Genomic DNA, 14,318 nt, shown 5'->3' on the forward strand with positions numbered 1-14,318 from the left:
CAGGAAAAATAGGTTTATTTGCATTATGGTTATTAATTTATGTCTGGTAAATTAAGGTTCAAGAAAATATATTAATTTTTATTAAAATGTTCTATTTTATGTTAACGATTGCTCATTAATTTCAGCCCTTTGTATTTACCATGTCTCTTGAAATAAACCTACATTTCTATGAAAATTGAAGCTTTTGCTTTTTTTGTGGCCCACATAAACTTAAACATTGTTTATTTGGTCAATGTTAACCTTTGAGTTTGACATGCTTGATCTAGAGCCTGTTTTCATCTTGTGGCCTCCTGAATATCTTAGTATTCAGCTTTTCTATTCTTACCGGAAGTAGTTTTATTTCCTGTCACATTTCATCAGATTGCCCATTGGATTCCCAACCTCTGTTCCCTTCTGTGGAACCCCAAATGCACCTAATCCATGGCCCAGACACATCTCTATTAGGCTTTCAGATACACCAGGCTAGCAATTTCACCATTTTTAGTCCTCCATCCCCTTGTCCTTTGTTTTGTCTCTCTGCTTAGGTAGAACTGTTTGGATGGATTTCACTGTGTGTGAAGTTGCCCTTACTTTCCCAACCTAGACATCAAGTGACTTGTCCGAGAGGGATTTGTTGCAGGAGTCCATGGCAGCACCATGGAAGCTACCTGGAACCCACCAGGCCTTAGGACGACCTTGGGGGACCAAGACATTTGCTGGAAAAGCCAACTCTTTAGTTTCTGATGTAGAAAAGGCAGGGGTGTTTGGTGGTAAGGCAGAAAGAATGGGGAAGAGGGATGTCAGATCTCACCTGGTTAATCCTGTCTTGCCTCCTGAGTAGGCATCTCATTGGAGTGTAGTGATACCCCTTCCTCCACCTTCTTCAGCCCTCAGCAGTGCCAGGCGCACTCCTGCCCTTCAGTTGGCTAGCTAAAAGGAACTTGATAATGAATGGCTAAGCAAATTGCTTTTGTGGCATTGATGACCAAGAGGCAAGAGAGAGTTCGCAGCAGCCCAAATCCTGCCCATTGATTGCAAGGCTGGACCTTGTTTGCTCTGGGCTATACTGATCTTTAAGCAGCTTCTGCTTCTTGAGGGGAGAAGCAAGCATATTTGTCCTGAGTGCTGAAGGATGGGAACATTGACAAAGTTTGTCCTGCAGCGAAGCTAAAGTTAGGAAGCAAGTTCTCTAGAGTGGTTACTTACTATGTGGCTAGTTTACTTATCTCTGTAGGGGAGAGGAGGGTGGAAGTGCTTAATCTGTATGACATTTCTAGGACAGTAGTGACACGCATTGCTCAGTAGATGTTAGGACCTTGATTTCACCAGATGTGTGGGGGCACTTCCTGCCTTATATGCTTTGCACATGTTAGCTCATTCGATGCTGGTTGTGACCCCTGAGGGACATCTCTGCTTGAGCCTACAGAAGAGGAACCGGGCCCAGAGAAGTTAAGTCACTTACCTACATGGTGCAGTTAGTAGGTGACAGAGTCCACACTCAGAGTCTGAGTTGCGCTGTGAGCTTGGCCTTGTTTCTCCATCTTCTCCACTGACCTGATGTGTGACTTCTGAACCTCAGGGACACCTCTGTCAGTGAGACCAATAATAGCCCTTTTGTATAGTGTGGTGGTATGACTCAGTGAATAAATCCAGGTCCTTATCACCAAATGGGCCCAAGCTCTGCCTCTCTCTGGCTGGGTCTTCCTTCCTGTGATTTATTTGTGACTGATACATCCTCAACAGTTGTAAATTACAGGGACAGGGACAAGTCACAGTCCCCTTGGATATTAAAATATCTCTTTCCATTCTCTATCCCATGACTGTGAGGTAGTACAGGAAAACCTGTTTCCTCAGATCACATTTCTGACATCAAATGTGGGTTTTCCATACCAAGCAATTTTCTGCAAGTTTCTGCTGTCACTAACGGTCCTACAGTTCAGTTCTGGCACTAACTGAATTACTGCATACCCCACAGATGAATGGTTCAGTCCCACAGGACTGCCCCCCAATTCTGATGCCTTCTTTGCAAGTAGTGGGTCCTTACACTACCCACACTTCTGCCCAACTAAGCTACAAATCAGGGTTTCTCAGAATTCCCTCCTAAGTTTTAAAAATTTGCAGTTCAGCTCATAAAATCAAGGAGACATTAAAGGATACAGATGAACAGCCAAATGAAGAGATATGTAAGGTGAGGTCTGAAAGGTTCTTGGGCACAGGAGCTTCTGCCTCTGTGGAGTTGGAATTTATCACCCTCCTGGTCTATGGGTATGTTCACCAACCCAGCAGCTTTCTGAAACATGTAGTTTAGTTTTTATGGAAGCTTCATCACTCAGACATCCCTGGAGGATGGAGGGTAAGGTTGAAATTCCAACTCTCTAACCATGGCTTCGTCTTTCTGGCGCCTAGTCCCCCTCCATCCTGAAGCCATCGAAGAGCCAACTAAGAGAAGCCTCATTAGAACAAAAGATACTTCTATCACTTAGGGAATTCTAAGGGATTTTAGAGTTCTGTGTAAAACCATCCTGTCACCCATATCACATGTTTGATCTAGAGCCTTATGAATTAAAAGGGTTTTTTCAGAAGCTCTGTGTCAGGAACAGAAGGTAGATCATAATGTCACAGGTAGACAGAGATTTCTTAGTACCCCAAGATTATCTATATACTAGTATATAAAAGCCTTAGGTATATGCTAAGTGTCCAACCAATTGGTCTATCGTTTGGTTGACCACTTTACCTGTCACTATGATGTGCACTTACCACTAGGGGCAGACGCTTCAACAGGTAGGTTAGCTTGCTATTAGGATCCAGCCGATCTGGACTGGGTGAGACAGGCTGGACACGCCCCTGGAGCCCTCCTACTATCCCTGCCTGCAGGACAAACTCCCGAGGTTTCTCCCCAGCCAGCTGGCCCCCATTGGCCTCAATCGGGACTGGGCAAGATGGCCCCAATTGGCCCTGATTGCTGGTCTGGCTGAGGGACCCCACCCATGCACAAATTGGTGCACTGGGCCTCTAGTTAACCATAAAAGAACAAATTTGATAATCAGACATATTACAATTAAGAACTTCTGTTGCCCTAGCTCCATGGTCGGCAAACTGCGGCTCAAGAGCCACGTTAGGCTCTTTGGCCCCTTGAGTGTAGCTTTTCCACAAAATACCATGGCCTGGGCGAGTCTATTTAGAAGAAGTGGCGTTAGAAGTTTAAGTTTAAAAATTTGGCTCTCAAAAGAAATTTCAATCGCACTGTTGATATTTGGTTCTGTTGTCTAATGAGTTTGCCGACCACTGCCCTAGCTGGTTTGGCTCAGTGGATAGAATGTCGACTTGGGGACTAAAGGGCACATACCCAGGTTTTGGGCTTGGTCCCCAGTGGGGGCCATGCAGAGGGCAGCCAATCAATGATTCTCTCTCATCATTGATGTTTCTCTCTCTCTCTCAAATAAAAAAAAAAAAAAATTAAAACAAAAAGAACTTCTGTTTATCACAAGACACTGTTAAGAAAGCACAAAGGCGAGTCACAAATTGGCATATGGTCATTGAACCACTTTTTTCCAATAAAATTTTAGTAGAAATGTAGAGCCGTTATAGAAGTGGATATCTTAATGACCATTAAGAATATGAAAAGGTGTTTAGTTAGTCACAGAGAAATGCAAATTAAAATCATAAGATATTCATGCCGAAACTGGCTTGGCTCAGTGGATAGAATGTCGGCCTGCGGACTGAAAGGTCCCAGGTTCGATTCCGGTCAAGGGCATGTACCTTGGTTGTGACCACATCCCCCATAGGGGGTGTGCAGGAAGCAGCTGGTCGATGTTTCTCTCTCATAGACGTTTCTAGCTCTCTATCTCTTTCCCTTCCTCTCTGTAAAAAATCAATAAAATATATTTTAAATAAATAAATAAATATTTTATTGATTTTTTACAGAGAGGTAGGAAGAGCAATAGAGAGCTAGAAACATCGATGAGAGAGAAACATCGACCAGCTGCTTCCTGCACACCCCCTACCGGGGATGTGCCCACAACCAAGGTACATGCCCTTGACCGGAATCGAACCCCGGGACCTTTCAGTCCGCAGACCAATGCTCTACCGCTGAGCCAAACCAGTTTCGGCTAAAATATATACTTTAAAAAAAAAAAGAAAGAAATCTGGTTAAAAGTGAGCTGTTACTTGTGTCTGGGGCAATGGTGATCCTTAATTCTATTCCTGTTTGAACATCTGGATTCCCTGTCAACATCTGTTACCACGTATTGAATGAAGTGTTGTCTTGTAGCCTGTTGTACATTTAAGAATAAACTTTTATAAAAAATAATAATCATATAGTGATTCATCTCTTTAGTTCTTTTCACTCTGCGATTTCAACCTTACCTGTGAGGTCAGAGTAAACCCAGCCAAAGTCTTTCCAGAGTGTGTTCTTCATTATGTTCCATCCTGAATTCTGTACCGCCTGTAACTGAGCAAACTCATTAAAAAATAAATAAAAAAATAAAGACAGCACCAAGTGTTGGTGTAGATACAGAGGAACTGGAATACTCACCCACTGTTAGGAGGGCAGTGTGTAAGATTATATTCCTAATTTGAAAAATTGGCAATACCTACCAAAGCTAGATTTATGCCTTTCTTATAACAATTCCACTCCTCTGTGTGTGTGTGTGTGTGTGTGTGTGTATATAGCATCTGTGTTCCCTAAATGACATTATTCATAGCAGCTTTATTCAGGCTAGCTCCAAACTGGTAGCACAGTGTCTGTGAACAGGACAAATGAAGAAAAACAAATGACCACTATACCCAACAGTATGGATGTCCCTCCCAGATGAACAAAAGCACACTACCGTGTGATTTTCTTTTTAGATGCAATTCACTAACAAGTAAACTAATATGCAGTGATAGAATCAGGGCAGTGGTTCTGCGTAGGGAGGTGGTTTCAACCGGGAAAGGAGCTGAGGGTGCCTTCTGGAATGTTGGAAGTGTTATGTCTGATGTAGGATTCATCCACATGTGTACATACAATCAGGGCACGTTAGGTATGCTACAAATCATTACAGGTAATTAAAATAAAAATCCCCTCAGTATACACTGAGGACCAGAGAGCCACACTGGTACCATTTTCCTGTTCTCTCCACAACAGCAGTTCTTGTCCACATGTGGCACCAGCATCCTGATTGGGCTCCTCAGTGTTTGGCAGAGCCCTACCCCCTGTGCTGCTTGGAATGGTTTTGTATTGTATTTGCACTCCTTTGGGTCCCTGTTGCTGTCACTCCCCACATGTATCTGAGCTTTCCCTCCAGAAACAAGTTTGCTCTGATGGTGGCTCCATGCACTTACCTGCTTCATGGCAGCTTGACTCTTCAGAGGTGGCAGTTTCTGAAGCAAATATTTTATTAAACTGACTAGAGACCCAGTGCACAAAATTTGTGCACTCACGGCGGGAAGGGTGTCCCCTCAGCCCAACCTGTGCCGTCTTGTAGTCCGAGAGCCCTTGGAGATGTCTGACTGATCCACTGTGCTTGCCAGCCATGAACCTGACTCAGGGCTTCTGGCTGAGTGGCACTCCCCCTGTGGGAGCACACTGACCACCAGAGGGCAGTTCCTGCATTGAGCATTTGCCCCCTGGTAGTCAGTGCATGTCATAGCAACCGATCATTCTGCCGTTCGTTCAATTTGTGTATTAGCCTTTTATATAGGATAAGAACAGATGCTACACTTGATCTTAGCTAAAAGGCCAAAAAGCGATTGAAGCAGGTATTTTTGTTTTTATTTTATTTATTTTTAAAAATATATTTTATTGATTTTGTACAGAGAGGAAGGGAGAGAGAGATAGAGTTAGAAACATCGATGAGAGAGAGTCATCGATCAGCTGCCTCTTGCACCCCCCCACTGGGGATATGCCCGCAACCAAGGCACATGCCCTTGACCAGAATCGAACCCGGGACCCTTCAGTCCCCAAGCCAACGCTCTATCCATTAAGCAAACCGGTTTCGGCGAAGCAGGTATTTTTGAAAGAGTGTCATGAGAAGTGTCAAAAGTGGACAGTGTCACATTCGAGCACAAAAAGTCTGTTTTGATGTCTTTCAGTAACTTTAGTGGGTGCTGTGTTGTTGATGAATTGAGCCCTCCTCAGTGGAGGCAGGTAATTTCTAGAGGCACCACATCTTTGATGGGAAGAAGGTCTGATAAGTATAAACTACGTTTAGAAGAGCCATCATTCCAAAGGTACTTCCAGTGTTTGCTTGCCAGCATGTCTGCCTTTAGATGGGAAGTTGATGTTCCCTTGGTGGTGTGGATTCTACTTTGCTGTCAGTTTCAGTTGGCTTGACTTAGAATAGAGACCTCCAAGTGAGAAAAAAAACCCTGAGCCTATGGATACTGCAGGATTCCTTAAGGATTTGCAGAACCACTGTTCCTTTTTGCACCTCACTGCAGTGCTCTGTGGGCCTGAGAGGGGCTGTGGACATGAAAGGGCCAAAGAGAAGCTTGGGGAAGCCATCATCCTTTGCCCAGTGTGGCCATGTTGCTTGATTTCCCACCTGTGAATTGTGACTGCAGGTGCGTCCTCCTGTAGACAAACTCCTGGACCAGAAGTTTCAGGCTCCAGAATCAGGATTTTAGCAAAGGAGATACAGAGTACTTGGCAAAGACTGGGACGGAGTCTTGGGATCAAACAGGATCTTGTATCCATGTCAGAATGTGTCACTCTTCACACAGAGCTGAATCAAGTCACATTTTGCTTCTGAATGGCTTCCAAATGAATTTGTGTCAAATGCATATATTTTTTATTTTACTTTATTAAACATTTTTATTATTGATTTGTGAGAGAGAGGAAAGAAGGGAGAGAGCAAAAGAAACATCCATTTGTTATTCCACTTATTTGTACATTCATTGGTTACTTCTTAAATGTGCCCTGACTATGGATTGAACCTGTACCCATGGTATATCGGGAGGATGCTTCAACCAATTGAGTCTCGCAGCCAGGGCTGTGTGTGTGTGTGTGTGTGTGTGTGTGTGTGTGTGTGTGTGTATATATATATATATATATATATATATATATATATATATTTTAATTTTATTTTATTTTTATTTTTTTAATATTTTATTGATTTTTTACAGAGAGGAAGGGAGAGGGATAGAGAGTTAGAAACATCCACCAGCTGCCTCCTGCACACCCCCCACTGGGGATGTGCCCGCAACCAAGGTACGTGCCCCTGACCAGAATCGAACCTGGGACCTTTCAGTCCGCAGGCTGATGCTCTATCCACTGAGCCAAACCGGTTTCGGCAGTATATATATTTTTTAAAAGTTTAATTTTACACTTTGCTTAATTGGGTTTGGATTTGTGGAAAAGGGCTTGTGAGCAGACACCAGTTCTCCAGTACTCTTATGAGGCTGACTTAAGGTCCAACACTGAGGCTCCTGGAGCTTTGGAGGAAATCTGGGGCGCTCAGAGGATGGAGGAGCATTTTCTTGCATGTTAGGGTCTGTTCACGGTCATGCTGGTGTGCGACCACTGGTTTCTGCCCTGCTAAAGTTTCTGATTCTGTCTGCTCTGATTATTTGCTCATGAAACTGGAACAAAGAAATTTGGGCTTTTGATCTATTATCAAGGAAAATGCCTCCACCTTTCAAATTAACCTTTTTTTAGTCAAGATAATTAAAAATGTTCCTGAGCCTTGACTGGTTTGGCTCAGTGGATAGAATGTCAGCCTGTGAACTGAGGGTCCTGGGTTTGATTCCAGTCAAGGGCACATGCCCGGGTTGTGGGCTCAGCCCCCAGTAGGGGACGTGCAGGAGGCAGTCAACAATGATTCTCATCATTGATTTTCTCTCTCTTCCTCTCCTTTCCTTTCTGAAATCATATATAATGATTAAAAAAATAAATATGTTTATTTTAAAAATGTTCATGAACTTCTTATCAGGATTTATTCCTTAGAACCAGAAGTACCCAGTAAAGTCTAGGGGCAATGAGACTCATTATAAAACCAAAATACATCCACAGAAACAAAAACCAGATTTGTGACATGCCAACAGGATAGGGGCTTTTCAGTAACTCGGGATGCACAGAATGAGAGAATGCAGTGGAGCTGCTAGAATTCATGCTTTGAAGACTATTAAATGACAAAAATGGTCATAGGTATGATTATATGAAACAAAAAAAAGCTTGCCAGCCTGGCTGGTATGGCTCAGTGCTTGAGCACTGACCCATGGACCAAGAGGTCACCAGTTCAATTCCTGGTCACAGCACACATCTGGGTTGCTGGCTGGACGCAGCCAATCAGCGTTTCTCCCAATGTTTTTGTCTCTTAGCCCTCTCCCTTTCTCTCTCTCTCAAATTAATGTAAATATATTTTTAGAAAGGAAAAAAAGCTTGCCTAAATGTGTTGAGTAATTCTGTTTTGTGTGTGTGTGTGTGTGTGTGTGTGTGTGTGTGTAACAGGGCCCCAGGGACAACATCAGGGCCGTTCTGTGTCCTTAAGAGGGCCCATCCTGGATGTCTCAGCCTCATCCTTACCACTCTGGGGGGCTCTGAGGGTCTCTTGGGAGTCTCTGTTTCCACACACCTCCTCTAGAATCCTGCTGGGAAAGGTCAGAAGGGCAGGCTTGCTTCTTCCTCTCTGTAGACCAGCAGGCTCCTAATTCTGCATCTAGTGGGTTGATGGGTGATTTTAAGCTTCATATTCTTTTTGTTTTCCAGATTTCACCACTGAGACTGTATTGCTCCATCATGATGAAAGAGGTTACTGTATTAAAGAAAATTTTATTTAAGGCCATATAACCACATAACTGATTAAGGGTTGCTTGAAAATTGAACCCTTAGTGTAGGAAGCATTTATAAAATTTATCAGCTCATGATCCTTCTTAGCAAGTATAATTTATCAACATCATTGAATATTTATGGACTTGGAGGCTCTGAGTCATAGTTCTGGGTGTCAGTTTTTAGTGTACATCAAACTTTAGACATTTGATTATCACTCTCGAAGTATTTGAGATATCAGAGTGCCATTATTTATGTAATACTTCTTTTTAAGTGAACCTACTTTTTTTTTTTTGTGAACCTACTTTTTAAACTTCATTTATTTTAAAGGAAACTATCTCACTGTCTTAAATGAAAAACCAGTATTACTGGCCACCAATATTTTTTTTATTGAATTTTTGAAAATCCAGTCAGAAGCTGTTGCTGGCAGTGGCTTTGAGCCTTAGTTACACTCTCCTTTTTTGTTAAATTGGAAGGTGAGCACGCATTAAAGTGGTGTGAAGTATAGATCAGCATCACCCTTTGCTGTAATCAGAAAGATGGCAAGGGAAATGAAGTCCCCCTCCCCCACTCCTGAGTTTCACCTCTTCCTCAGGGAACTCTTATCTGATTTTGTGTGTCTGATGTATGACCTCCTTCCAGATGAATGGAGGAGAAAGATCTGGAGGAGAAAGGTTTGCATGTCAAAGGCACCAGCTCCCTGTTAGATGGGTGCTTCTGACATGACTGTGGTCCTCCTACAATGCCCTGAACCACCCAGCTGAAGCCCATGACCCCCAGACTGACCTCGACTTCTCTCTAGCAGGAGACCACTGTCCGGAGCTCCTGTGAAGATGTCCACTCCAGATCCACCCCTGGGCGGAACTCCTCGGCCAGGCCCTTCCCCAGGCCCTGGCCCCTCCCCTGGAGCCATGTTGGGCCCTAGCCCAGGTCCCTCCCCTGGCTCTGCCCACAGCATGATGGGGCCCAGTCCGGGGCCTCCCTCAGCAGGACACCCCATCCCAAGCCAGGGGCCTGGAGGGTACCCTCAAGACAACATGCACCAGATGCACAAGGTAGGAAGCCCTGGGCCCACTGCACTGCCTGGTTGGATTCACTTGGTCAGAGGCGGGAGGATGAGCCATCCTGGCCCCTGCTGTGAGCTGGCAGTCATCATTTCATGCAGCTCCCCCCAACCCACCCCAACTTTCCCCTGTGTGTCTCTCACACCCGTTTTTCTAGGTAGGAAATGTAGTAACATTATTTCAAAGTTGCCTTTCATTAATGAATAAAAATGTCCAAATCCCCGTTTTTCTAGGTAGGAAATGTAGTAACATTATTTCAAAGTTGCCTTTCATTAATGAATAAAAATGTCCAAATCCTTAAAAGATAGCTGAAGGCAAGTGGACTCCTGCAATTTGGTTGCTCTGTGTACCCATGTAACCCATAGAGCAGGGCAATTGTCCTCATTGGGTCACCACTTACCTGACCCGATTAGAGCTGCTTTTGCTAATGAGATGAAAAACTTCTCAACACAAATATTTCCTCTTTCTCTATGTTCCTGAGAGGTAGTTGGAAGGAAATAAGGAACCGTTCTTTTATATGTATTAGCATCTGCAGGAAAGGGTGCAATTCCTCAGCCTCAGAAAGCACAGGAAGCCGGCAGGTAGAAGATGCAGAGGCAAGGGGACCTTGGTAACCCCTCTGGGCTCTCTACCTGGTCTATCCATGTATTTGCTCCCCATTTCATTCCCTCATCCCCACCCATCAGGTATAGGTGAGTATTAAGCCCATTTCATAGACCATGAACCAGAGTCTCAGAGAGATGGGCATTCAGCAAGTTAGTGGTAGAATCATCTCATCCCTCTGCTGCTCCCTGCACCCCAGGCCTGTGCCACCTCAGTGACCTCCAAGCACAGCCAAGCGAACCCCTCCCTGCCTCCCCGTCGCCTATATTTCTGTCAACTTTGGCACAGTATCTGTCTTGTCACTGCCTCCCTGGGAAGTTGTTGGTGATTACCCTCTCCACACACAACACCGCTTCTTTAGCATAGCCTCCTCTTTTCCTCACTGCCCATTTGTTCCTTCCTCCTGGAACTGTTAACGCACACTCCATGAACATTTACAAACCTCTGTCAGAGGCCTGCTGTGTGACCAGCCCAGTGTCGAGAGCATAGGAACAGGGGTCTGCTGGTGTGTGTGTGGTGGGCACCTCCTATCTGTACAGAGCTCCCCTCTGTGTGGAGACAAGCCCATCCCAGGAAAGAGGCGTGGAGGAAAGGCCCCACCCAGGGCTCCTGTCAGCCTCCCAACGGTGCTCTATCCTTTTCCTGTGCAGACATCTGCCCCTCCTGTCTCAGCCAGGCACCCTCTTGGCCTCCCTTCACTGACACATAGTGAGCTGCAGGTGATGGGGGGTTACCCATTAGGTTAAGATCCCAGAAAGCAGGACATTTGCATTCACCAGGGCCTAAGGAGTGCCCTGGAAGGGTCTTAAGAAAAGGTCCCCTTTAACAACCATTTCCATAGGGGAAGTGTTTGTGCTGAGCATTAGGAGGGAAAATAGGTGTCCTGGTCCTGGCAGATAGCCTCCCTTGCAGCTAGCAGGCAGGAGGCCGGTATTCGATCACTGAGGACATGTGATGTATTGTTACCATACTCATGGGCAGAAGTTTCTGTCTGTCCCCCTGATTTACAGTCTTCCAAGGAAGAGGGTCCCTGATCTTAAGATTTGTGGTGACAAGGTTTCCTTGTGACAATGACAGAGTTCTGAGTCCTAGCTAAAACTGCCCCTGACCAGAAGCTGTCACTCATTTCCTTGTGGGATTCTGGCCATCTGAAACTGTCTCCTGTTCTTGCCGAGTGACCTGGTCTTGTTGTCCCCTTGCCCTTCAACCACTGGTCTCCTAGGCAGTCACCCTCCATTGGTTGGTATTATTTTATGCATCTGCTTGACACCTAGGTAGCTGTCACGATCATGTCTTGGACCTAAGCTGCTTGGTCATGTTGGCAATTCAGTAAATGCCATAGTGTTTTCAGTGACATTGAATTCTTGGGCAGTGCTTTGCTGTGCCATCTCATCCTGTCCCCACTTGCTGATCCTGCCTTGTTATTACCCCCTCTTGCAGCCAATGGAATCTATGCATGAGAAGGGCATGTCGGATGACCCCCGCTACAACCAGATGAAGGGGATGGGGATGCGGACAGGGGGCCATGCAGGAATGGGGCCTCCACCGAGCCCCATGGACCAGCACTCCCAAGGTATTGTTTTGTTTATCTTCTTTCCTCATGTTTATCACCCCCAGGAATCCCAAGGTCATTTTCCTAATCAGGTCTCCCACAGGTAGACAGGGAGGACATAGGGCAGTGCGGAAACCCTACCACAGAGGGCTGTAGAGCTTAGGTTTGGCTGGTCCCCTGCTCGAGCTTTCTGTCTCAGAGCAGCCCAGGAGAGTGAATACCAATGGGAACGAACTGTTTAGTGCCGGGTGTGAGATGGCAGCTGGGCAGGGCAGGCTCCTCAGGTTAGCAGCTCTGGTGTCATCCAAGAGTGTATTAGAAATGCAGATTCTTGGGTCCACTGCAGACCAGCTCGGTCAGAATCTTGGGAATGGGGCCCAAGCTGTTCAACCCAGGGTTCCAAGTGGCTTTTCCAGAACTTTGAAAAGTGAGAGTAGTTGACCTCTTGTCAATAGGGCAGGAAAGTCAGGGGCTCCCCAGGTCAGAGAAGTGAGGAGAGGGGACCTGGACAGGGCGAGGGACGGGATGGGAGCTCCAGAGAAGGCCTGTATCTGTGTAACCTCTCAGTATGACCATCAGCAACTTATTGGACGGTAGGCCAGACCAGCCACACCGGCTGCTGGTCAGTACCCTCTGGGTGCCTCTTGTTTGAATACAAGAATGAAAAAAATTTGGTCATGCCATGTCTCAGGGTAGGTGCCAGTGTAAGCTTGGTGAAAAGGTTATTGTCTTTGCCTTAAAAATCACTGGATGTATACTCCCGAGTGACCTGGAATCTGTGTTTTCTGCAGGTTACCCCTCACCACTGGGTGGCTCCGAGCACGCCTCTAGTCCGGTTCCAGCTAGTGGCCCATCCTCAGGTCCGCAGATGTCGTCCGGACCAGGAGGAGCCCCGCTGGATGGCACTGACCCTCAGTCTTTGGGGCAGCAGAACCGGGGTCCAACACCATTTAATCAGAACCAATTGCATCAGCTCAGAGCTCAAATCATGGCCTACAAGATGCTGGCCAGGGGGCAACCCCTGCCTGACCACCTGCAGATGGCAGTGCAGGGCAAGCGACCGATGCCTGGGATGCAGCAGCAGGTGCCAACACTACCTCCACCCTCTGTGTCTGCAGCAGGACCTGGCCCTGGCCCTGGACCAGGCCCTGGACCAGGCCCAGGACCAGCACCTCCAAATTACAGCAGGCCCCATGGTAAGGCCCACTATCTCCAGCCCTTGGGGGAGGGAGAAGTCTCAACAAACTGACCACGTGGGGGCAACAGTGTCACGCAGACCTGGGCTCTGCTGCCCACAAGTTTCCCCCTTGGGGCTGGCACAATGTCTAGTGCTCATGCGGGCAGGCAAAGCTGTTATCAGGATAAAAGTTCTTTCTCCAGTTCCCTGCTTTCCCTTAATGCCCACACTAAGGGGCTTGTTGTTGGGTGTGTCCCCTGCAGACAGGGCTGCCCGTGGGGGTGGGTGTAGGATGAACACAGGACACATTTTATCCTATTGTTTGTTTTTCCCTGTGTGTAGGTATGGGAGGGCCTAATATGCCACCCCCAGGACCTTCAGGTGTGCCCCCCGGTATGCCGGGCCAACCCCCTGGAGGACCTCCCAAGCCATGGCCTGAAGGTGAGTACCCTCTGTCTTGGTGACATTTCTATGCCCTGACTTATGTCATGAGATGAGCCTGTCCAGATAGAAAGAGGCCAAGGACAAGTCCTCGCTCATTCCTGCTGTCTTCTTTGTGTCTTATCGATCCCTGGTTATTTTCTAAAGGCTTGGGTTGATTTCACTCCACAATTCCTGCCCACCCTTGTTCTGTCCTTTTGGATCCTGGAGACCCTGGGGTCTCTTTAAAATGTTAATAAGAAGAATACAAAATGAAAAGTTCACTGTGACTCCAGGGAGAGGCTGTGGGGAGGCACAGCTGTAGCCATAGACATGACCCTTCAGGACCTGGTGCCTCCACGCCTGTAGGTTATAGCTGACGTCCCTTCCCTCCTGGGATGCCCCCCAACGCTATGGAGGCCAGCAAAATGACAGGGTGGTTCAGGGCTCTGTCTCCTCACCATGTTGTTTCTCTTCCTTCTGTCAAATGTAGTTGTCAGCAAGGATTTGAGGGTCACTTCTGTTGGATGGAAGCTGTAGACAGAATGGATTTGTTTCCTATCCTCTGAGAGCCTGAGGTTTAGTGATGGGCATAGACGAGCTAATCACTTAAATCTGATTTCATCTGAACCGTAGTAGATGGAAGTCAGGAAAATGCTGCCCAAGAAGAATGAACACAGGGTTGGCACTTGGGTCAGTGCAGGGCTTCAGGGAAAGGCAGGTAGGCTGAGATCTGCAAGAGGCTTGAACTCTGAGGCAGGAGAGAGGAGACCCCTG

The 14,318-nt window shown here is 46.3% G+C and overlaps 1 protein-coding gene and 1 pseudogene across 11 annotated transcripts in view; one reads left to right on the top strand and one right to left on the bottom strand.

Annotated features, from left to right (window-relative positions):
* SMARCA4 (SWI/SNF related, matrix associated, actin dependent regulator of chromatin, subfamily a, member 4) overlaps positions 1-14,318 on the top strand; it is a 92,716-nt gene that overhangs the window by 12,075 nt on the left and 66,323 nt on the right. For 10 of the 11 annotated variants that reach the window (XR_004991840.2, XR_004991841.2, XM_036459732.2 and 7 more), the window contains exons 2-5: positions 9,528-9,780; positions 11,833-11,965; positions 12,736-13,140; positions 13,464-13,562. Coding sequence is in view for 9 of the 11 variants with exons in the window: in XM_036459732.2 (XP_036315625.1) it covers positions 9,559-9,780; positions 11,833-11,965; positions 12,736-13,140; positions 13,464-13,562 (859 nt within the window). In the remaining 2 variants the exon portion in view is untranslated. The remainder of the gene's footprint in view (positions 1-9,527; positions 9,781-11,832; positions 11,966-12,735; positions 13,141-13,463; positions 13,563-14,318) is intronic. The other variant, XM_036459730.2, reaches the window with a different exon arrangement.
* LOC118731484 lies at positions 5,615-5,710 on the bottom strand (annotated as a pseudogene).

This window comes from Pipistrellus kuhlii, unplaced genomic scaffold, assembly GCF_014108245.1.
Source record: "Pipistrellus kuhlii isolate mPipKuh1 unplaced genomic scaffold, mPipKuh1.p scaffold_m20_p_30, whole genome shotgun sequence".
NCBI classification, from domain to species: Eukaryota; Metazoa; Chordata; class Mammalia; order Chiroptera; family Vespertilionidae; genus Pipistrellus; species Pipistrellus kuhlii.